The 25,380-nt window shown below is 39.0% G+C and overlaps 2 protein-coding genes across 2 annotated transcripts; both read right to left on the reverse strand.

Moving 5' to 3' along the window:
- Window positions 1-8,559: 8,559 nt before the first annotated feature.
- On the reverse strand, window positions 8,560-9,099 carry LOC150027161 (uncharacterized). Its single transcript, XM_090303833.1, has one exon. It carries the CDS (start codon window positions 9,097-9,099, stop codon window positions 8,560-8,562), a length of 540 nt encoding a protein of 179 aa, XP_090159959.1.
- Window positions 9,100-14,247: 5,148 nt separating this feature from the next.
- On the reverse strand, window positions 14,248-18,650 carry LOC137831035 (linamarin synthase 1). Its single transcript, XM_068638527.2, has 2 exons — window positions 17,929-18,650; window positions 14,248-15,362 (listed from the first exon to the last, which is right to left on the reverse strand). Exons 1-2 carry the CDS (start codon window positions 18,434-18,436, stop codon window positions 14,425-14,427), a joined length of 1,446 nt encoding a protein of 481 aa, XP_068494628.1. The 5' UTR covers window positions 18,437-18,650; the 3' UTR covers window positions 14,248-14,424.
- Between the last annotated feature and the right edge of the window lie 6,730 nt (window positions 18,651-25,380).

The raw sequence follows: 25,380 nt of genomic DNA on the forward strand, positions 1-25,380 counted from the left end.
AGATAATACATTTTTAGGAAATTTGAAGTTAATTTTCTTGTTGGTTGGGGGGCATGAGGTGGGGAAAAAGTCAATTAAATGAGGTGTTTGGAGGTCATTAGGGTATGGTAGTGTCAATTTAGAGAGTGTTAGTATGTGATGACCCTGGTAGAAAGATGTGGTGATTCACATTACTCTTCTTGCACAAACCCAGTGAAGATTTTTCTGAAAATTTGAAGTTAGTGTTCCTATTGGTTGGGGTGGGGCATGATGTGGGGAGAAAGTCAGTTAAATGAGGTGTTTGAAGGTCATGAGGGTATGGCAGTGTCAACTTAGAGAGTGACAGTATGTGGTGACCCTAGTAGGAATATGTGGTAACCCACATTACTCTTCCTGCACAGACTCAATGAAGATTTTCTGGAAATTTCAAGTTAGTGTTCCTGATGGTTGGGGTGGGGCATGAGGTGGGGAGAAAGTCAGTTAAATGAGGTGTTTGAAGGTCATGAGGGTATGACAGTGTCAACTTAGAGAGTGGCAGTATGTGGTGACCCTAGTAAGAATATGTGATAACCCCCATTACTCTTTCTGCATAGACCCAATGAAGATTTTTCTGGAAATTTCAAGTTAGTGTTCTTGTTATTTGCCATGTGGTGACCCAAAGTCAATTTCTTGCACACATTTACAAATTTCGTTATTTTGGTTATTTTTTTCAAGGTTTAGGGTTGAAAAGAAGTTAGTGAATTTGTTATTATTGTTGTATTGTAATGAATTGGTTGATATACTTTGTTTCGGACAATTTTGAAATGGCTTCTTCAAATGGGAAAGTATGACGGTGAAAAGTTTGATCATGAAGAAAGGAAAATAAAGGTTTCATTGATTATATTACTAGGTTTCTAATAGTTAATTTTGAAATTGTGAAATTATATTGGATTTAAACATTTGTCTTCCATAGTTATCTTGTAGATTCGAGTACACACTCAACATATTGTGGAAATCAATAGAAATTTGATGTCATTGCATCGCCAAAGAATAAAGGCAACCCCTTTTAAGTGGATGCTCCAATTAGAAGATGAATTAGACATATCAAGTTTTGTTCTTCACAAATTAATTAGTAAGTGCAGTGTTGATGATAATTGTTTTAGGATAAGACAACATTTAGTGTCTTTTAAGGTTGTCGATGTGTGTTTCGCCCTGGGGTTGCGAGTGGTGGGTGAACTGTTATATTTGGAGGATGATGGTGGTGGGTTAGTGAATGAGGTATTTGGTAGAGAGGACATAAAAATAAATATTTTTTTAGAAAAATTAGGGGACAAAATTTATAGGAAAAAAATGTTAATGAATTATGTTGGTTGTACATACTTCTTTTATTATATGTTTTTTATTTTCCTGTGACTTCTAGGACTTTTTCTTCATTTCCTTTTAAGGTTTTAGATAATTTAGATGCACTGGATGCATACAATTGGGGTGGTGAAGTGTATGACTTAATAGTTTATAGTTTAACACGGTCATCAGAGGTATATAACAACCAAACGAATGCTAGTGAAATATATTTAATTGGTTGCGTTCCTTTTGTGCAGGTTAGTGGCAATTATGAGAAATAAGTATGTAGTTCAAGTTTAATAAATTTGTGAAGCTTTTTGTTTCTGCCAATTGACTCAATTGCCTTCGTACTTCTAACGATGATCACACGCCCAATTTTGTCTGCCTTTCGTTTGTGATCTCCTTCGATCAAACACCTGAACCTGCAAAGACAAAGGGGCACCTAGAGGTCGTTTGCACTCTGACGCTCAAGTTAATACTAGGACTAGGAAACACCAAAACTCTTAGCTCGTAAAAACCCTCGTAAATTGTGCATGTATCGCGCAAATGTTGTGTACCTTATTAGGTTTGTTACTACCCTTTATATACTCTAGGGTTTTCATAGTTTCCGCCACCCGCATTTAGGGTTTCTGAGGGTATGCCTTAGCGCCACTATCGCCCACTCTTAGGGCAATCTAGCGCGTAAAGCTCCCTTACTGGAGTGCAACCTCTGACGGAATGACCACCTGGGTACCAACTTGTGCACCTAATCTCTAGGGCCATTCGTCCTGGGGGTGCCCTAGCTGTTCACGTGCCACGCATGCAGCCTACCCCTGGGATGCAACCCTAATGGGCCTTAGTGCTTCCAGTGGTTCTTTGCTTGTGTCGCGCCTAAATGTGCTATTCACACCACATGCACGGACCCCTCGTGATCAGGCTTCCCCTACTGATAACTGGTGTGTAGTCCGGGATCCACCTCTCGTGGCCCAGCTCTGTTGTTTAACTCACCGATGCCCGATGTCACGTCGCCCTCACTCTGTTGTCGAGGACACATCAGCACATCCTGGTGATCGACGTCTGACCACTCTTCGACACCTTGGCTCGCGTCGCTCGCGAGACACTGGCCCATGCTGCTCGTGGGACCCAGCTTACGTGGCCCACCATTACTAGAAGTCAACGACGTTCGAGGACTGGTCGGTACATAAGCCCCCCAATCTCGAGTTGTTAAATTGTTCAGCGAAGAGACTAAGTCCTCACCCGTGGCGACCTACGTGGCTCTGTGTGACGGGAGGTGAACAGTGCACCGAAGTGACACTTCTCTGTGCCCGTTTTAATCTGCACACACGTGTCTAGATCAACGACCAGAACTTAACGCCGCTTGCACTCCTTCGTTTACGTTAAGCATTCAAAAACGTGCGCTTTGTCACTGTTCCATCACTTTCTCTGAAACTTCTTCGATCGTTTATATTCTCTTCGAAAGTTCTCACCTTTCCAACTTCAAAACTCAGAACTTCCACCCCACTTCGCTCTAAAGGTATGATCTTCATTCATTGATTGCCCTTCTCTTACGATTCCGCTGCTCACACATGCGATAAACTGCTCTAGGACTGTTTAAATTTCTGCATTTGGGTTTTCTCTATTTTTTCTCTATTCCTTTGTTTTTCTGGGTCTCTTCGAGTCGCTCCATCGCCTTCCACTAAACCCTTGTTTCTTCCTTTTTCTTTTTCTCTTTTTCAGCTTTCTCCTTGAAATGGCTCGAATAAAAACCACCTCCAACCCTCCTCCCAGCGTAGATTACAAAGCTCTCTACCCTTGGGCTTCCGCTGAACTCCTCGTCGAGACCTCCACTCTTACCTCCAGTGAGGATGTGAGGAAGCACTGGGATAACGAACCTGATTGCAAGGGATGGGTGTTTGGCAGAGAGAGTGATGACTATGTCTCGGTTCGTCCTTGCGCAAAGGGCGAACTCGTGGGCGCGGATGATCGCGCCAACGAAGGAGAGCCTTTCTTCTTCCTTTACTCCACCATTTTTGAACGGATTAAGCTTTGCCTCCCACTCATGGGCTTCGAGAGGGCACTGCTGACGGACATTAACGTGGCCCCTGCCCAGCTGCATCCCAACAGTTGGGCGTTCATGAGGGCGTTCGCCATATTATGCAACCACTTTGGGCACCCTCCCTCCGTCGATGTCTTCCTCCACTTCTTCGAGGCTAAGAGCCCCGAGAAGAACCTCTAGGTGAGCTTCAGTGGCGTGGCGGGGAGAGTCCTCCTGACACTCTTCCAACAATCCTATAAGGGCTTCAAAGGGAAGTTCTTTAGGGTGTGTTGCACCGAACACGACCCCACCTTACTGGATGGGTTTCCCTTTACTGGGTGGGGAAGTTGAAGCTAAAAAATCCCAAGACCCTCGAAGAACTGGCCCCTCCCTATCGCGAATTGTGTCAGGTCCTTGCAAGCCTAGGAGTAGTGTTCAACACTGCCCAACTGATCAAGCACGAGTTCAGCTCTTGGGGCCTCAAGGGCTATATTGATTTGTTTCTACTTCTTTCTTCACTTCATTGTGCATATCTGTTACCAACCTTTTATGCTTGTATATTCTGTTTCTTCATGCTTATGCATTTACTGGCCTATTACTGTGGCTCTTGTATTCTCTGGTTGATGACTATGTGTTGTTATCTTCTCATGTATTCTTATCTTGGTGTAGGTATGGTACTGAACGAGGAGAAAAGGGCTAGGCTGGCTGATACGCTTGCGCGCCGCAAGGGGCACTCAGTGGTGCGGGTGCCTCAGCCCCTTCTGCTCCTATTGCAGTAGTCCCTCTTGCCGCTGCCCAGGCCTCGCCTACTCTAGTCCCCCTTGAGAAGAACAAAGGGGTGGTGGAGATTGACTCAGAGGACGAGGACACTAGGGAGGGTGTCGTCTTCAAGAGGCGAAGGGTGGTCGCAACGACGACCTCACACTCTGCAACCAATAGCCTTCTCACCTCATTCATGGAGCATGCCCTCAGTGCCTCCTCCCCCCGCGAACTTCTCGCGCTTGAGGGTGGTAGGGAGAGTGCCCCCAGAAATGACCAAACATCACCCGCTCCTGAGCTACCCGCTGTCCTCCAATACGCCCTCAAGAGCTTCCAAGAGAGAGGAGCAACGGAGGCTTTGGACGAAGACGCGCTGCGGGAACATATGGGCCATGGCCTTGGCGAGTTCCTCGTCAACTCCAGCGCTCTCGCGGGTGAGGTGGAGGCGAGGATGAGGGAGGAACTTGCCCTAATGGAGGCAAAGATGAAGGAAGAGCTTGCCCAACAGGCTCGGGTCTTTGCCATTGGTGAAACCGCCCTGACCCAAAAGTTGAGCAGCCTGCCCCAATCAAAAAAAGATACCAAGAGGCAACTCTTCGACAAGGGTTAGGAGGCTTTCCAGCTGGAAGCAAAGATTCTGCCCCTTCGCACCAAGGTGATCAAGCTGGAAGAACAGGCGGAGGAAACCAAGGCAAAGATGGCTAAGCTTGAAGAGAGGGCCACCAACCAAGAGGTGCAACTTGGCCGATTGGAGGGTGAACTTTCCCAACAGGCTGAAACCTTCAAGAAGACCGAGGCGGAGCTTGTACCGCCCTGGTAGTCGGAAGTGATGACGTGGCATCAAGCTATTGTATAGGCGTATTGACGAGACGCCTTGCTGGCAGAAGGGAAGGAAGTCGGGGGGCTCGTGAAGTCGCCAGTTATTAAGTTGGCGTGCTCCGATCTCCAGCACACCAGAACCGGCGGTCACCGGGTTAAAGATGAAGTCGCCAGATGTAAACTCAGGCGACCAAGTGATTAGAGATCGCCGGAGCAAGCACATCGCCGAAGATGAAGGTGGTGCAGATTATGAAGGCGGCCGGCGAGACCACAGGGAAGGTGTGTACGAAGGCACCCTAGCTCGCCAATCCAGTAGAGATCGCACTCCAGGACAGCTATGCACTGAGTAGTATCATGCATAAGTAACTTAGCTAAAGGTGAGTCAGAAGCAGCGCTCAAGTCAGGGAGGCTCCAGATGATGGCACGTGTACAGCTGGATGCGAGCCACGTGTCCAGATGTGTAACTGCCAAGAGAGAGAAAGTGACCAGGTATATAAGGGTTTCCCAACGAACTTCTGAGGTACGCACGTTCAGATTGTCTTCTTTACGCTTGCGAGTCCTAGAGTATACTGAGAGAGAGAGAACTGGTTCACGGTTCCTTGAGAGTTCTTGAGTGTTATTCTTAGTATTTGGTGGTTCGGTCACTGACTTGGGCGTTGGAGTGCGATCGGCCGCAGCGGCGCCGCTCTGTTCTTTTGCAGGTTCTTGAGGTGGATCGTGACGAAGGACGGAGGTTGAAGCGGCGCACACGTCGATCCAAGTTTGACGAGGCAAGCTTCAACGTTCTGGTCAACAGGCAGGATCAGAGCTCATCGAAGATGTCGTTGACGCCTATGTAGCAAGGTTCGAGGATGCCCTTGCTTAGGTTGTCTGCGTGCATCCTGAGATGGATACCTCACCCTTCACGACATCAAACTGGGTCATAGATGGGCAGGTTGTGCCTACGGCCCCTGCTTCTTAACTTGCAACTTTCGCCTGTTGATGCACAACATACATTCATACCCATATATTTATGCTTATTTGCTTTTAACCGCCTTCTTGGTCTATGTCTCTATCTTACTTTAGTTTGCCTCTTCTCCTTGATCACTAACTGTCGTACTTTGCACTAACTTCTGCTAACAACGCTTCTGACAATCATTCATACTTTAGGTAGCACGCCTATCCACTCCCACTCTACCTTACCCTCTTCATTAGGGCTTAAGGCAGCGGTTGTGTGCACACGAACCTTTAATTGACCTCACCTCTATAACACAAAGGAGAGGGGACTCTTTCTAGTCACTCTTCAAAACTGCTTCGAGAGACCCATTGACTTACTTTGCTCCTACTTCACTGAGTAAGGAAATGTTTCGCTGATGATGTTGGTGAACCGTGTTGTCCTCGCCTTGGCGTTCTTGCTCAAGAGGGAGGTGCACTCCGCGCTATCCCGCTTTGAATCTTCTAGTCCAAGGAGAAGTCCGTGTCTGTCCCCTATCTGTCCACAATGGGTTTAGGGAGAGTTCACCCTCTAGATCACATTGTCTCCATTACGACGCTTTCACTCGAGAGAGGGAGGCGTTCTCTGCGAATCGTTCTGCCCAGTCTCGAGACTTCTAGCCCAAGGAGAAACTCGTAACTGACCTCGCCCTAACTGTTCAAAGGTAGGGGAGGATTTTAACTGTTAAACCATATTGTTCTCAGCTTTGGTGAACTCACACAAGAGGGAAGCTCACGAAGAACCATACTATTCCCAATCTTGGCGTATCAAACCAAAGGAGAGGTTCGTTTTACTGACCTCGCCCTAATTGTTCAAAGGTAGGGTAGGATTTTAACTGTTAAACCATACTGTTCTCAGCTTTGGTGAACTCACACAAGAGGGAGGCTCACGAAGAACCATACTATTCCCAATCTTAGCGTATCAAACCAAAGGAGAGGTTCGTTTTACTGACCTCGCCCTAATTGTACAAAGGTAGAGGAGGATTTTAACTGTTGAACCATACTTCTCTCGACCTTGGTGTTCTTACTCAAGAGGGAGGCTCACGAAAAACCATATTATTCCCAATCTTGAGGTTTCTAACCCTAGGGAGAGGTTCATTAATTGCACTATACAAAATATTTCTCTTTAACTGAATAATTGAAATTTTATTGGTAACCTCATTAAAAAACCCTTATAAGGGAAAAAAAAGTGTCCCCTAAAACTGTGTACAATGCAATAATCTTAACTGAAATAAAACTTAAGGTTGGTTGCGTTCCACATACAAGGGATTGCTCCACCTTCTAAAGTCTCGAGCTTGTATGCTCCATTCCCAATCTGTCATGCGGAAGGGACCAGTTCACTTGGGAGATAACTTGTTTTCTAACTAGTATGGGTGGGCTTTCCGCATCACCAGGTCAGCGACCTGGAACTACCGAGGTCTCAGCTTGGAGTTGTACCTGTACTCCACCTTTCTCTTCAAGGCTTCAGCCTTGATCCTCGCTTCCTCCCTGACTTCATCCAGTAGATCCAGGTTCACCTTTCTTTCTTCATTGTATTCTTCAGCCACAAAGTTCTAAAAACGTGATGAGCTCTCCTGGATTTCTACAGAAATCATCGCGTTTGAACCATACACCAAGTTAAAGGGTGTTTCTTTGGTAGTGGACTGGGGAGTGGTTTGGTAAGCCCACACAATTCTTTGAACCTCTTCTGTCCAGGTCCCCTTGGCTTTCTCCAGCCTTCTCTTTAGACCTCTGAGCAGAACTCTGTTGGCAGACTCAACCTGTCCGTTCGTCTGGGGGTGTTCGACTGATGCGAACACCTGCTTTATGCCCAGCTCTATGCACAACTTGCCCAATTGTTGGCTAGCAAACTGAGTGTCATTATCAGACACCAACCGTTTTGGGACTCCAAAGTGACATACTATATTCTTCCACACAAAGTGTTGGACCTTGTGGGCTGTGATCTGTGCCACTGGCTCAGCCTCTATCCACTTTGTGAAGTACTCAATGGCAACCACAAGGTACTTCATCTGATGCATTACTAAAGGAAATGGCCCTAGAATGTTGATTCCCCAGGTGTGAAACGGTCATGGGCTATAGATCGATCTCAGCTCTTCTGGGGGCGCCTTGTGCCAGTCAGCATGTTGTTGGCACTGCTTGCATCTCTGTGCATACCTCGTGCAGTTTTCCCTCATGGTTGGCCAATAGTATCCTGCGCAAACAACCTTCAACGAGAGAGCTAAGCCACTGATGTGACTCCCGCATATCCCTTCGTGAAGCTCTGCCATAATGCGCGTGCACTGCTCACCACTTACACATATCAGGGTGGGGTGAGTGAACCCATGTCTGAACAAATTCTCGTCGATCAGGGTGTATCTGCTTGAATTCTTCTTGACTACTCTGGCCTCTATGGGTTCTAGCGGGAGTATGCTGTCAGCCAAGTAGCGTTGGTAGAGTGTCATCCAGGTTTTGCCTCCTTTAACCAGGCAAATTTGCATTGATTCTTCCCCTGGTAACGCGTATGCGCTTATTCTGGGTGTTTTCATGGTTTCCTGAGCCAATGACTGGTGACTTCTCTTAACACCTTCTGAGGTGCTTATCTACTGGACTTCCGCTGTGTCGTCTGTGGTGGTTCGAGGTGTCCTCAAGGTCTCCTATATGACTATCCTATGCCTGCCCCCCTTGCCTGAACTGGCGAGCTTTGCTAGCAAGTCAGCTCAGGCATTTTGTTCTCGAGGGACATGTACTAACTCGAACACCGTGAAAGTCTCCTTCAAAATTTGAACATATTGTAGGTATGCGACCATCTGGGGGTCCTTGGCCTGGTACTCTCTTGTAACTTGCCCCGTTACTAACAGGGAGTCACTCTTCGCTATCAAACTCTTCGCCCCCATCTCCTTGGCTAGCAGCATTCCAACTATCAGGGCCTCATACTCCGCCTGGTTATTGTTGGCCTTGAAAGCAAACCGCAGGGCCTGCTTGATCAACAACCCATTTGTTCCCTCCAAGATGACACCAGCCCCACTCCCCTGTTGGTTAGAGGACCTATCTACGGAGAGGACCCACCTAAAATCTGCTCCTTCTTGGTGCGTGGCTGCTGAGGAGAGCTCTACCACGAAGTCAGCATAAACTTGACCTTTGATGGGACCTTTGAGTTCGTATTGCACATCGAACTTTGATAGTTCCACTGCCCAATGCATCATTCGTCCTGCCACATCAGGCTTCTGTAAGACCTTGCGAATGGGCAGGTCTGTCATTACGATCATTGTGAAGCTCTAAAAGTAGTGGCGAAGTCTTCGTGCTGAAAACACTACTACCAAAGTTGCCTTCTCTATGGCCTGGTACCTTACCTCAGGCCCTTACAACACTTTACTCACAAAGTATATTGGTCTTTGCACTTGGTCCTGCTCCTGGACCAGGACCGAACTGATCGCTCGATCTGTGATTGCGAAGTACAATCGAAGTGGGGTGTCTGGTTGTGGCTTGCACAATATTGGGGGGTGGCCAAGTACTCCTTCAATTTGAGAAACGACTCCTCACACTCCTTGGTCCATATGAACCTGATATTTCTCTTGAGGCACTAGAAATAGGGATGTCCCTCATCTCCCCCTGCTGACACGAATCTGGACAGAGCGACCATCTGCCCCGTCAACTGCTGCACTTCCTTTACCGAGATCGGGCTACACATAGCTATGATTGCAGCGCACTTTTCTGGGTTCGCTTCTATCCCACACTCAGTGAGTAGGAACCCTAAGAACTTGTTTGCCTCCACCCCAAACACACACTTTTCAGGGTTCAACTTCAACCTGTATTTATCTATTGTAGTAAATAGCTCTTCCAAATCAGCGACGTGTTGGTCTTTCACCTAGGAGGTGACCACCATGTCGTCCACGTACGCCTGGAGGTTTCGTCCTATCATGGGCGCAAGTACTCTGTCCATCATCCGCTGGTAGGTCACCCCTGCATTCTTGAGCCCGAAGGGCATCACTTTGTAATAGTAGCTGGAGAGCTCCGTCATGAATGTCGTCTTGCATTCATCTCTAGGATGCATGCAGATCTGGTTGTACCCCGAGAAAGCATCCAGGAAGCTAAGGAGTCTACATCCTGAGGTGCTGTCTACCAAGGCATCAATGTTGGGTAGCAGGTAGGAGTCCTTGGGACAGGCTTTATTAAGATCTGTAAAGTCCATACATGTCCTCCACTTCCTGCTGGCCTTCTTGACCAACACTACATTCACCAGCCACTTTGGGTATTGTATCTCCCTGATGTGGCCAGCGCTCAGCAGCTTCTGGGTCTTTTCTCTGATGACATGTCGCTTATCGTCATTGAACTTTCTGCGTTTCTGGCGAACAGGTCGGACCTTTGGGTCCATGGTGAAGTGATGGCACAGGAAATCGAGGTCAATGTTAGGCATGTCTGAGGCTGACCATGCGAAAGCATCCATGTGTCGTGCAATGATCTCGGCAATTTGGTCATGTGCTTCTTAGCCCAAAGATCTGCCAAGCTTGAACTTCTTACCCCCGATCTCCCTCTCCAGCACCTCCTCTGCAGGCTCGGGTAGTCTCTCTCGGGCGATCTCGAGACGGGTGACCCCTTCTTCCCTTGGAGGTTGGGTGGTGACTAAGCACACTCCTCTCTTTGTCTTGAGGTTGTTCTCATAACACCTCTTGGCCTCCTTTTGATCAGACTTCATGGTGATCACAACTCCTTCTAGGGAAGGCAACTTCATCTTCATATGCCTCGACGAGGCCACTGCTCCAATCCTGTTCAAAGCAGGTTTGCCCAAAAGAATGTTATAGGCTGAAAGAGCGTTAACGACAAGATACCTGATGTTGGCGGTGCGGGACGCTGCGCCATTAGTGAAGGTCGTCCTTAGTTCTATGTGCCCCCACACTTCCACCCGGTCTCCTGCGAACCATACAAGCATCCCACGTAAAGCATCAACTAGTCAGGAGACAACTGCAGCTTGTTGAAGGTCGACCAAAACATCACGTCGGTCGAGCTTCCTTAATTTACTAGGACGCGGTGCACCTTTATGCCTGTTGTCACCACTGAGATCACCACGGGATCATTGTCATGTGGGACCACATCCTCCAAGTCAGCTCTAGTGAAGACGAGGTCGGGCTCGGGCGTCTGGTCCGACCTCTGCCCTTCCATTGTCATCACTCCTCTGGCATATTTCTTACTTTGGGAAGCGGTACACCCTCCTTTAGAGAATCCTCCAACGATAGTGTTGATTTCTCCATGGATGGGCACCCCGTGCCCCTGATCTCCCGCTGGGGCCGCTGTCGTCAAGGCCCCCTGCGGCTCTTGTAGGTAGTCTTTCAAGAAACCGCCTTTTACCAGTTCATCTAACTAGAATCCCAACGCCAGACAACTGTGTGGGTTATGGCCAATGACTTGGTGGAACTCGCACCAAGCGCTATTACTGGGCCCCAACCTCTTATCGGTCTTCGGTGGGCGCTTTAGTCTGTTGGCCAATCAAGGATGGTGATCAGCTCCTTAAGGCCCACCCAGAAATTGTGTTTGGGTGGGGTATTCTCTCTCGTGCGTGCCCTGGTTTGGGGCTTCCTTGCTTCATACGACGGTTGTGCTCTTGGGGCCTTCTTCTCTGTCGTGGCCTCATGTACCCTTAAGGGCTGAGGACGACTTGTTCCCCGAGGTCGGACAGGGACAACACTACCGCGTTTTTCTGTGACCCGATCCTCTGCGACGATGTGTGCCACAGCCCGGCGCCTGATTTCACAAAACGTCTTTGGTCAACATCTTATCAGCAAGTCGCTGAAGGGTCCTGGCAGCTCCCCTTTAGTGAAGGCGTGCACCGTCATGGCTTCATCCTTGGTGTGTAGTTTCACCACTTGTACTCTAAACCTATTTAAGAACTCTTTCAATGACTCTCCCTGGTATTGCCTTACATCAAAGAGATCGAAAGAGATTGAAGGGGGAGCCCGATTGACAATGTACTGCTCTCTAAACAGCGTTGAGAATTTATCGAACGAAGTAATGTGTCCGTTAGGGAGACTGATGAACCAGTCCAATGTTGCGCCTGCCAGCGTGCCCATGAATAACTTACAGTACACAGCGTCAGAGCCTCCTGAAAGCATCATCTAGGTGTGGAACGTTGTGATATGCGCCTCTGGGTCCTCTACACCTGTAAAGGTGACCTTCGGGCCCATGGACGTGGTTGGTATCACAGTGTCCATGATCACCTGAGAGAACGGCATGGGGCAAGCCCTAACTGGTAGGGGCGGGGCTCGCTCATCCACGGTGCGCTCTCCTACGTTTTGCAAATTCCTGTGCAGTTTCTCATTGGTTTTGCGCAACTCTTCATTGTTCGCTTGCGATGTGGCCAGATCAACTTGGAAGCAATCCTAGTCGACTCTGGATGCTGCTACCGCCTCCTGATGGGCGAATATGGTCTCTATGAGTTGTTACATCTCCTGAGGGCGCAATAGATCCTTACCTCGTGCTTCTCATGTTGTTGGTGGCTCTCAACACAATTGTGAATGGGACCTAGTTTTATTGAGCCCCACGGTGAGCGCCAAATGTTCTCGCCGGTTGACTTGGTTGCTGGTTGACTCTAACAGCAACCGCAGGCCCCGCATGTCTCCTCCTTCAGTCGAACTTCCTTGGGTTGAAGAACGCTTTCCTGCAAAGACAAAGGGCGCCCTTACGATCGTTTGCACTCTAACGCTGAAGTCAGTAAGGGCTAAAGAAACAGTAATGTGCGTAAAGCAGTTTCAGTCTTAGAAACGACATACCTTGCTAGGGTTCTTACCACCCTCTTTATAGATTGTATCTAGGGTTGCTTATGTGATGCTCACACGTCTCTCAGTGGGCTTAGGGTTCCTGGGAGAATTTCCCTTATGCCGCTATTACACAATCTTAGCGTAATATGGCGCATAGGACTTCCCTTTTAGGGAGTGCATAGACCTAACAACATAGTTGTCAGGGTACCTACTCATGTACCAGCGTTGCGGCATCATCTGTTATGTGGGTGCCCTAAGTATTCACGTGTCATGCATGCAGTTTTTCCCTGGAAACCCTAACCCTAATGGGCCTTAGCACCTCCAAGGAACACTTGCTTGTGTCGTACCCGAATGTACCATATACATCCCATGCATGATCCTCTCATGACTTAGGTCTTTTTGGTATCTGGGTGTTAACTTTATGTTAACTCATACTATTTGTGGAACCTAGCTTACGTGACCCACTATTGCTATCAGTCCACCGATGTCCGATGTCTTTCTCTGGTGTCGATGATCGAGGTCTTGGCCAGTACACTAACTATAAACCTTAACCATATATGTAAATCATATTTCATTTTCAATTAATTTTAATGATAATGGTAAAATTGTAATCTTACTTTTTTTTTAATTAAAAAAATTATTTATCAATCGTACCCGTCACATCACATGCACATTTTTTTCTCATTTTCCTTCACTTTACACTATATTTCCCTTAATCCAAACAATCTCACTTTTTACTATATTTTCCTTAATCAAAACAACCTCATTTTCTCCTCAAATTCATCCATTTCCTCTTCGTCAAATCTATCTTCAAATTCATAAAAAGCATACATGATCATTTTATCTATTAATTTTATTAAAAGTTTTTTTTTTTTGCAATTGTATCACATTTAATACTTAAAAGCTTAATAGCTCTTAACTTGTTTTCAAGTACCTTGGAAAAAATAAGCTACTTTATATTCTATTATAGTTTTAACTTTTAAATTCTCTCTTGAAACCTTTTTTATCTCAAATTATTAAATGTTTTCTTTTGAATTGTTCTATATTTAGTTTATTTTATTAATTAATTTTATCTAACCATCTAAGTATATACTTTTTGTTATAGATTGGTTAGTTGATTTCTCAAGTAGATGCATTGGACGCATCTATATGAAAAGTATAAACAGCTATTGTTTGTTAATGAAAACAATAAGTAATCATATCTACATATATAATTTTTAAATAACATCAACTATTTAAAAAAACTAGAAATTCTAGTAAACACAATAACATAATGTATAAACTTATTTTCAACTAAATTTTATTAGTGTTGCTTAATGCTAAGAAGGGTGGTTGGATTTTTGGAATTTAATTTTTTTTAGTGTCTTAGAGAGCTACCAATTAAAGAATGTTCTTCTGGTTTATTCTTGTGAATTTCTTTGTCTTTTATTTTTATTTTCATGAGTTTGATCTATTCCATGTTTTTATATTTTTTTTAGTTTTATATTATTTTTCATGTGATAACACATTATAAAATATTATAACATAAATGTATAAACTCATTTTCAACTAAATTTTTAAGTAAAAATACTAAGAGAAAGATAAAACATTGGATGATATGTGAAATTTTTTATAACAGATCAACAGATATTTTTTCACCGTGAAGAACATAGAAAATTGGTTATAATAAACTTGCATTATGATTAATAGAAATGACAATTAAAATTAGCACATTAAGTAATAAATGAAAATTACAGCATACATTTCGACAAATAAAATTTAAATAGTTCACACTTATTCAGAAGTAGGTATTGTGAGAACCCAACTTAGAACACCAGATCATAAAAAAAAGACTCAAATAGCATTGCGAGAAGAAACATCCTTAATTAACTTCTGGATGTTGTTGTAAGAAGAGCCTCCAACATCAGTAGCTTTGATTGCTTTCTTCTTCCATTCCAAGGATTTTTGTCTTATTTCCTTTCCTTTTTCTCCCTTTATCATTTCTGTTACAAGCTCACATATCTCATCTCTCTTCACATCTTGATTAATCTCCATTCCTACCCCCCAATTTGCACATATATACCTGCAATTTGTATGTTGATCAGAAAAGAATGGCCAACAAATCATTGGTACACCAGCATATATGCCTTCAAGTGTAGAATTCCAACCACAATGGGTTAGAAAGACCCCGACAGATGGATGAGAAAGCACTTTCTCTTGCATGCACCAACTTGTTATATATCCTCTATCCTTGATCTCATCAAAGAACTCTTGTGGCAAATCTTCAGAATCACCTGCTACTATATCTGCCCTTTTTATCCATAAGAATGGTAGCTTGCTATTTGCTAGTCCCCAAGCAAATTCTCTCAAGTGTTCAGCTGTCATCACTGCTATACTTCCAAAATTAACATACACCACTGTGTTAGGTTCCCACTTGTTTAACCATGTTAAGCAGTTTGAATCATTCTTCCATAAACTTGACCCAACTGACATGAAACCCTTTTCTTTCTCAGGAAAATGCCTTCCAAGCAAGTCAAGTGGACCAATGGTATATATGTTTGGGTTATAGGACCTGAGAACCTCAAGCCCTTCTTCATCTAAGTCTTCGAATGTGTTAATGATTACTGCAGACGATTTCAAACAATTTCGTCCCTCGGAATTCAAAAATTCAAACAAAATATCCTCCAAAGAAGTTACCCTGATAAAGCTTGGAAGGTCTCTCAGTCTCATATTACTCATTCCTTTGATCCAATCTAAATTTAAATCCAAAGCCTCATCAATCTCCTTTTGATCTGAAAATTTTACAAGAATGAGTTATATAATATTAATTTAACATTTACTTACCATATCAGTTAGACAAATAAATATGACTTGCTTTGAGAAATGACGCTAAAAGAAATTACGTAACAATATAATAAGGGTAAGAATACTTTCACAAATAAATATGATTTACTTAATTAGATATTATTTTAAATACTAAAAAATTATTGATATAATTTTTATTATTAATAAAAATTTATAAATAATTTTAAATTAATATCTAAATTAACTATCAAAATTTTAACTACTAATATTTTATATTTTAAAAGATTAATATAAATTAATTTAAAATATAAAGTAGTTAGTAACTAAAATATTGGTATGTAATGGTTAAATATCAATTTAAAAATTACTTTATAAATTTTTATTAATAATAAAAATTATTTTAAATATTAATAATTTTTTTAATTTATAAAATTATCTCTAATTTAGTTAATATAATAATTAATTATTTTGATTTTTAAAATTAGTTTATATTTAATAATTTTTTTATAATATAGATGAGACTCTACCATCTATCTCCATCTCAATTTGTACAATATGAACTTTACTATGCATATCCACATTAATTAATAGAGTTAGAGTTAGTTTCTATCCACAACAAATAGACTTAACTATGTGCGCATTAGTCAATAGAGCTAGAGTTTGTTTCTACCCACATAAATAGACTTAATTGTGTGTACATTAGTCAATAGAGCTAAAGTTCGTTTCTACCCACAATAAATAGACTTAGTTATTTATATGACACATATTGGTGTACATTAATTATACTAGAGTTAGAGTTAGAGTTAGTTTTTAGCCATGTATTTTTTTTTTCATTATCTTTTCAATAAAAGGTGTCAATATGCTGCCAAAATAATACACTCAATCAGTTATGCTGTTGATTTATTTGAAGGCTATAAAGTTATAATTTAAGGTGAAAGATAAAAAAGTGAGTTTTTTTTTTTTACTTTTCTCAAAACTAAAATAAAATGACGAAATAAAATATATTGATAAAATATAACTGATGACTTAAATTTATTTAATCACAAAAATAATTGATATATCCATCCATAAATACAGCTGTTAATATCTTATATAGATAAATAATTGATATTATTATTAATTTTTATTATTTTATATTAACAATTCAATTATGTATTAATTAAAGTTACTTAATTCTAAAATCTAAAATATTGAATGGTTTATTCGTAATTGATAAGATCTACCTATGTTCAATCACTCAATTTTAGAAATCTGAAATATCAAAATTTAGTATTTAATTGTAATCATTTTCTCTTCACATTTGTGGATTAATCTGGATATATAATTAGTTATATTTATTTATGATTTAATTTTTTTTCTTATTTTCTTTAACTAAATCAAACACAATTATATCAAACTAATTTATTTTCTATTTTTCTCTTATTTTTTTACCAAAAAACTGGCTAACTTAGCATGGACTAATGATCAAAAAGACAAGAATGGTTGCAAGCCACACGTATGTTTCAATCATCTTGTGGGGCCCACTCATATCTCACTTCTCAATACCATTAGTTCTTGATTTCTCTCGGTGGTTTCATTTTAGGGTACATATTTTCTCCAATTATAACATGATTCACTTTTTTTCAAGATTATATATAGACATAGTTGTTGTTTAAACTTTATGGACTAATATTGGTTAAAATTTTGTAGAAAAATTAAAACAAATAAAAAAATGTTGAGAAAGTAAAAACAAATTTTATAAAAAGATAAAAAATTTAAAGATAAATTTTATTTTAAAAAAATACATGTTATTTTCATGTCAAATGCATAATAGAAATCAACATAATTATGTCACAACATTCTTTAGTGATGGTCCTTGACCACAAAGCCTAAAAGTATTTAATGAATATTTAATAATTTAAATCGACCAAATATTTACTTAGAATTAAAAACGAAAAGCTATTAAATTTAAGGAGTGAGAGTTTTTTTGGAATTTATATTTTTTTATTGATTGTGAAAAGCAAAATAATTTTTACAAATTGTTATGATCTTTTTTTGAATAGATAATTAAATTAACATTTAAAATTATTGTGATTCCCTACTACTTAAAATCATGGTATGTTGTCGTTAAATTATTTTTTATACATCTAGAAATTATATATATTTTTTTTTTAAATTGACAACATTTCATACTTTCAGAATCTAATTGTAATCTTCTCGCTCTTTTAATAATATTCTCATATTATTGAATGAAAACTAAATATATTCAATATTTAAAAATATAAAATGTATTTAATATTTACTGAAGAAAGAAAATGGAAAAATTAGTAAAAGAAAACAATAGAAAAAATTGAAATTATTTTATTTTTCCAATTAAGAACTCGATTTTTATATTCGAATGTAGTTCCGAATACAGGAATGCAATTCTTAATAAAAAAAACTTCTACAATTGACACTTATGTCAGCACACATAAAAAAATATAACAAACATATATTATAAAATTAAAATTATAGAACTTCATCAAATTTCCGAAATAGAAAGTAAGAGAGACATAAATAAAGATAAAATTGTACCTTTGAATGGAACCATGCCTTGTTCAACCAGTTCATCAAATTGCAGATATCCCAGATAACCACAAACTGAGGCTGTCCAAAGTTGAATTTCTGGTATGCCCATATCCTTTGCAACTTTTCCAATAACCCCCATAATCCCATCAGCAATGATGCAACTAATTGGAGGCACGTTCTCTGAAGCATTCAACTTCAACACCAAGTCTTTGAAAGGGCCATAACAAGTTTTTCTAGTAGAATCACAGAGCATTGGAATGTCCTGAGTTGCATCCTTATCAGAAGGTGGCAACCCATCTGGTATAGTCTCATATACGAAATCTGGGAAACCCTTAACAAATTCTGGTCCATGAGACTTAATAAAACGTTTGTGGTTGTACTCACTGTTGACAAAGGTTATGTGGAAACCCATGCAACGAAGGATCTTAGCAAGTTGCATCATGGGGTTTATATGGCCCTGTGCAGGGTACGGTACACAAACAATGTGACGCTTTGGAGTTTGTGGTGAGTCCATTTTTGGAGTGAGTGTGGAATATTTGAAAGTTTGTCTCTTCAAATAACAAACCTCGACACAACAACAATCACAGTGATGTGTGTGTAGGGTAAGCTATTGAAGGATTGCTATGGAGTGTGCTTTAGCTTCCCTCCCTCAATCTTATATACAGAAAAACAAGAACTCTCTTCATGATGGGTTGGTCTACATTATGTTGACCACTCAGAATTAGTTGATTAATAAAAAAAATATCTATGCAAAAAACTCATCAAACTAGTGTAATTATTCTTTTTCTATTCATGGTAAACGTATCACGTGGAGACAGAACATTTTTCAATTATATTTAACTAATAAATTGTGCACATCAAACGACAAATTACATGACAATATATATATATATATATAATGAGTATTGTTGTCATTTCTTAAAGAGATAAAAAAAATAAAGAAAAATATAATAATAGAAAAGAAATGAAAAATAGAATAAAAAAGCCTTTTTAGGAAAAGATTGTAACATCTCTAGTTATGTAGTAATATATATATATATATATATATATATATATATAACATTCATAAAATATTAAAAATATATTTATCTTGATAGAAAATTTAAAATATATATATATATATATATATATATATATTAAAATAAATAAGAAAGAAAAGAAAAAACTCTTTTGATTTTACCACCTTTAATATTTTCTAACATACAATTATCACATATTTTAAAATTGACACAATCAAGAAAAATTAGGTAAGTTATTATTTTTAAAACTTTTAATATAACTTTGAATTTAAAAACATATGAATCCATTTTCGATGAACTAAGCAACTAAATATTTACAAATACATCACATTTAACATCACTCATGTTAGAGGTTTAGTGACTATCCACATAAAACAAAATGACTCTATTTTTTGAAGATCAATATTGTCAAACTCAGAAATTTTAAGAGGATCGGAAAGGAGATAAAAGATCGTAACTCAAGAATCATAACTTGACTCGTAAGAGTTACTAACATATGAAAATAGGTTAATAACACAACTGAAAATAGGTTCATAATTTATAAAATGTTCATACATAAAACAACTAATAAGTTCACAAATGTTCATACATAAAACATGCACGGTCACCGTTTGGAGCCATTATAAAAGGCACCAAGAATAGAAGAGAATGTTGAACAAGGAAGCTTTGATGATTTTCAAATTTGTCTTGAAGACCTGCTGGTGAGTATGTGTGTGTGTCTAGTTAGGTAGATTTTGTCTTTTGCATCTCATAATGATCCAACTAAACATGATTTGAAAACTCTTTTGCATCTCATAATGATCCAACTAAACATGATTTGAAAACTCTTTTGAATGTTTTGTTTTTAAATATATGTTTATTTAATTGGTTGATTAATATATTAATCAGTTGAGATTACTTATATTCAAGTATGATGACTATAAAGTATTTTAACAAATTGATTTATCGTACTCAACCGGTTGAAAACACTTAAGCTTTTTTTAAAGGATTTAAAAACATTTGTTTTCTTTTTGTCTTTTCTGTTAAGTGAAATCAACCTATTATTTCGATAAATGAACCGGTTTTTTATATAGTAATTTCATCTGTTAAAGAAAACAATCAGTTAGTTTTAAAAAAATCAATTAAATGATTTTAACATAATACTCTTATGTTTATCAAACTGTTTTTAATTTATTTAAACTAATTTCATTAAAGTATCAAACTATTTTAACAATCTTTCTTAACATATATAAAGATGTTTTCTGATCATTTAACACAACACTTTTGAGAAAGAAAAACAAATTGTTTTGAAATCATTCTTGAATATTACATTTGAATCTTGGATCATTGTTGTGATGTGAAGTAGGTTTTGGGTTATCAATTCTTCTGTTCTTTTCTTTTATAATCGGTTGAATAGGTAAATCAATTAGTTGATTTAATTGAAGTTTTCAATCTAACACCAGTATTTGCGACAATTTTATGAAAACAATTCACCCCCCTTGTTTCAAGCCATCTATTCTAACAGAGAAAAGCATTATGCGATGGATTAAAAATGGAAAACAAGGAGAAGAACAACAAGTGGGCACAATAGTGTGTCTGATGTATTAAAAAAGGCAAACAAAGAGGAGAACATCAAGGTGGGCACAATGGTGCATTTGGCAAGCGCAAGAGACAACAACCGGTAGTGAGAGAAAGCACGACGACAACTAACAATAGTTGCGAATGTAACATCCCTATATTTTTCCACATCTAATAACTAAAATTTGCAATATATATAACTCTTTCATACAATGTTTCGGAATATATCTCTTTTCATAGGAATTTTAAATATACACACAAAGGTTTAAAACAAAACATTATAACATCATATACTCCAGTGTAAATACAGGATCATCACAGATTAAATAAAACAACCACACCAAAGCAAAGGGTAAGCTAGCTATTTTTAAAAAATCTAATATAAATTTAACTTTTAATAAAAAGCATAAAACCATCAATTCTCATGTATTTTCACATAACCATCAAGTGTCTATCAAAATTCACAATTCATCTTTTTCATGACAAACTTCTACTGAGTCACAAGACATAGACATTTGACTCCACAAGACTTGTGTATTGAAATTAATATCCTGAGACTTGCATTTGTCATACTACTCACTGTGAAATCCACACAGTCTTGCGCTTAATCATCTCAATATCTCATCATCTCATCATCTAGTATGACAGGTTAAATTCATATGACCTAAAAGACCAGATTATATTTCAAACCGCAGACAAACAAAGTCATATGAACTTCCTTCGACTCTCACCAACTAAATAACTTCATCTATGTGATTCTCTTATATCAGTAGAGTTAGGATCGTCTTATTGGATCAGGATCTAACAAATTAATACACCCTAATAACAATCTCAACACGATATTTCCTTTCCTGAAAATACTATATTTTGATCACACTTTCACATCATTCCATACCTCATGTAGCACACCAGTACACCATTCAATGACATCATAATTGAAATTTTCAAAACAATCCAAACATATCTTAAAATTCACTTAACATATAACTAAGTTCCTTTAATCATAATTTTAAATAAAATGTATAGTTTTCACTTAAAAACAATAAGCAATAATACCCAAGGTTTTTAGAATCAAAAATAAAAATTTTAAGTTTTTTTTTTCGAAAGTAGCTTGAGCGAAAAATTTTAGTGTGAGCAAAAATAGACAAGTGTGCACTCATAATTTATTTAGCTTGAACGAAAAAATTTAGTGTGAGCAAAAATAGACCAATGTGCACCAGGATTTTTGGCTTAAAAGGAAAAATTTGGTTTCAACGAAAATGGACCAGCGACACTCTAGACTTTTCCCATTTTCGCTTGAACAACATTCCATTTAGTTTGAGCAAAAGTGGGCCAGGAAGTACCTCAGAAATTACCCCATTTTTCGCTTTGAACAAGATCGCATCTTGTTTCAGCGAAAATAGACTCGAGAATACCTAATATTTTCATTCAAATTGTTATTTATCAAATATATTAAACCGAAGTACAAAGACCTTGTTAGAGTTGAATATTTACTCTAAATCAAAATCAAACAACCAATACTCAACGACATTATCCTTTAAGTCATTCATCAAATTATTTAAATACATTCATTTACTTATTCAAATAAAAAACAATATAATTTTATAACATCTACCATATATAAAATTTCACATTCAAATCTCAATCAACTTCTAATGTACATAAAACAAACAATCCTGCAAGAAAGTTTAAGACTGGTGACCACATCACCCCACATCCAGATCTTCTAGCCTAGGGTTCTATTGGAAATTAAGGCTAGCTTCCCTTACCTGAACTTAAGCAGATGCTCACTAAGAGCTCCAAATCTACCAGAAGCTTAAAGGTAATTAACCTGCACCACAGAGTCTTGATAAAAATCTAACTATAACACTAGGACCCTGAGCTAACAGAGATATACCCTGAAGCTAAAAGAGTTTCATGCAAAGCAAAGACAAAGAAAACCTAACAAGTTCAAAATTTGACTCAAAGGGAAGAGCAAAATGAACTTAGTCTATCAGAGATTCTGATCGGGCAGTTTTGTAGTATTCACTGCCAGGAGTCTGATGGTAGACTCCGATCGTCAAACTGATGAAGGAGGAGATCAAAATCTTAGAGAGAAGGCAAAGGAAAGGAAAAAGGAGTTTTTAGAGAGATGATGGTTCTTTTAAAATGAAACATGAATAACTAAATTTCTATTTATTTGTTCTTTTAACTTTAATAATAAAATATTCAGGTGTTATTTTAATTGTACCACTTATACTCTAAGACTGTTTTTCTCGGTCCATACAGCGAATGTAGTTGCAAAGTGCGAAGTTCAATGGTGGTGACGACAATGGTGGCGAGTGCGAGCGGCGATGGGGATTTCTCTCTCTCGTTTGGGATTTCTTACTCTCATAACAAAGAGCACACATATTTTGCCCTTTAGGCCTTAACTTTTGCCATTGGGCCTTAATTAGAGCGAAGCGAGGTCCACTTTTTTGGCCAAAAATGGTCGTGCACAAGTCACAGTCGAGGATTGATAAGCTCTGGCAATCCTTCGATCAATTGAGTCGCGCAACATCATGCTCTGATCCTGATCTGTCGACCGAGTCACCTCGGCTTCTCTTCCAAAGTTGTTGACCCATGTGAGTATGCGAGTAAACTCGCGATTTTGACAACATTGCAAAAGACTAGTGTATTGAAATTAGACTCAGAGATGTACACTATCATATTACTATGTTATCCTCACAACGAAGTCTCCTCTTTAGGAAATTCATTCCCATAGTTAATCAATATGATCTACTCTAACCAATTATCGTTCAAACCGCAATCTTAGTCATAAGAACCTCATTCAACTTTCAACGCTTGAACACTTTCATGTATGTGATTTCAATGTATCAGGACAGACATGATCATTCCTTTCAGAAAGTTCTAAAATCAATACACCACTTACATCTCAACACGGTATTTCCTTTCCTTGAAATACTATGGCTTCATAATACTTTCAACTTGTTATACCACTAAGAAATCTTATGATATGACATGTTATCTTGTATACATCCCTTGGTTATTAACTCCTCAACTTGCTATTGAATTTCTTTGGCCTCAATTAGATTGGTCTATATTCAGGTCTATTTGGTAAAGAAGCCCCGGGTATAAAATCAATTTGATGTTCAATACCCATTAGAGAAGGTAATCCTTTAGGAGGCTCTTGGAACACATCTTGAAACTTCTTTACCAAAGGATCCAAACATTTAGAACTATCTACCGCCGATCAAAAATAAAATTTTTAAGTCTTTTTTTTTTTTTAAGTGGCTTGAGTGAAAATTTTTTAGTGAGTGAAAATAGACCAGTGTGCACCTAGGATTTTTTTGGCTCAAATGAAAAATTTTAGTGTGAGCGAAAATAGACCAATGTGCATTAGGATTTTTGGCTTAAGTGAAAAGAATTGGTTTAAACGAAAGTGGACCAAAAAGTACCTCATAAATTACCCCATTTTCACTTTGAACAAGATCACATCTTGTTTGAGCGAAAATAGACCCGAAAGTACCTAATATTTTCATTCCAATTGTTATTTTATTAAATATACTAAACCAAAGTAGAAAGTCCCTTTTAGAGTTGAATAATTACTCTAAATAAAAATCAAACAACCAATACTCAACAACATTATGCTTTAAGTGTGATTCATCAAGCTATTTAAATACATTCATTTAGTTATTCAAATAAAAAACAATATAATTTTATAATATCTACCATATATAAAATTTCACATTCAAATCTCAATCAACATCCAGATCTTCTAGCCTGGTGGCCACATCACTCCACATCCAGATCTTCTAGCCTAGGGTTCTATTGAAAATTAAGGCTAGCCTCCCTTACCTGAACTTAAGCAGATGCTCACTAAGAGCTCCAAATCTACCAAAAGCTTAAAGGTAATTAACCTACACCACAGAGTCTTGATAAAAATCTAACTATAAGACTAGGACCCTGAGCTATATACGCTGAAGCTAAAAGAGTTGCATGCAAAGCAAAGACAAAGACAATCGAACAAGTTCAAAATTTGACTCAAAGGGAAAAGCAAAATGAACTTACTCTATCAGAGATTTTGATCGGGCAGTCTTGTAGTATTCACTGCCAGGGGTCTGATGGTAGACTCTGATCGTCAAACTGATGAGCAAGGAAATCAAAATCTTAGAGAGAAGGCAAAGGAAAGGAAAAAGGAGTTTTTAGAGAGATGATGATTCTTTTAAAATGAAACTTGAATAACTAAATTTCTATTTATATGTTCTTTTAACTTTAAAAATAAAATATTCAGGTGTCATTTTAATTGTACCACTTCTACTCTAAGACTATTTTTCTCGGTCCATATTGCGAATGTAATTGCAAACTGTAAAGTTCAAAGACGACGACGATAATGCTGGCGAGTAGGAGTGACGATGGAGATTTCTCTCTCTCGTTTGGGATTTCTTACTCTCGTACCAAAGAGCACATGTAGTTTGCCCTCTGGGCCTCCACTTTTTTGGCCAAAAATGGTCGTGCACGAGTCACAGTCGAGTCATAGTCGCGCAACGCCACGCTCTGATCCTGATCTGTCGATCGAATTACCTTGGCTTCTCCTCCAAAGTTGTTGACCCATGTGAGTACGCGAGTAAACTCGAGATTTTGGCAATATTGCAGAAGACTAGTGTATTGAAATTAAACTCATAGGTTTGTACTATCATATTAGTATGTTACCCTCACAACAAAGTCTCCTCTTTAGGAAATTCATTCACATACACAAGGTTAATCAGTATGATATGCTCTGACCAATTATCTTTCAAACCACAAACTTAGTCATATGAACCTTATGCACCACTTACATCTCAACACAGTATTTCCTTTCCTTAAAATACTATGTCTTCATAATAAATTGATGTAATGATAA

Source organism: Phaseolus vulgaris, chromosome 6 (assembly GCF_051622355.1).
Source record: "Phaseolus vulgaris cultivar YP4 chromosome 6, ASM5162235v1, whole genome shotgun sequence".
NCBI lineage: Eukaryota > Viridiplantae > Streptophyta > Magnoliopsida > Fabales > Fabaceae > Phaseolus > Phaseolus vulgaris.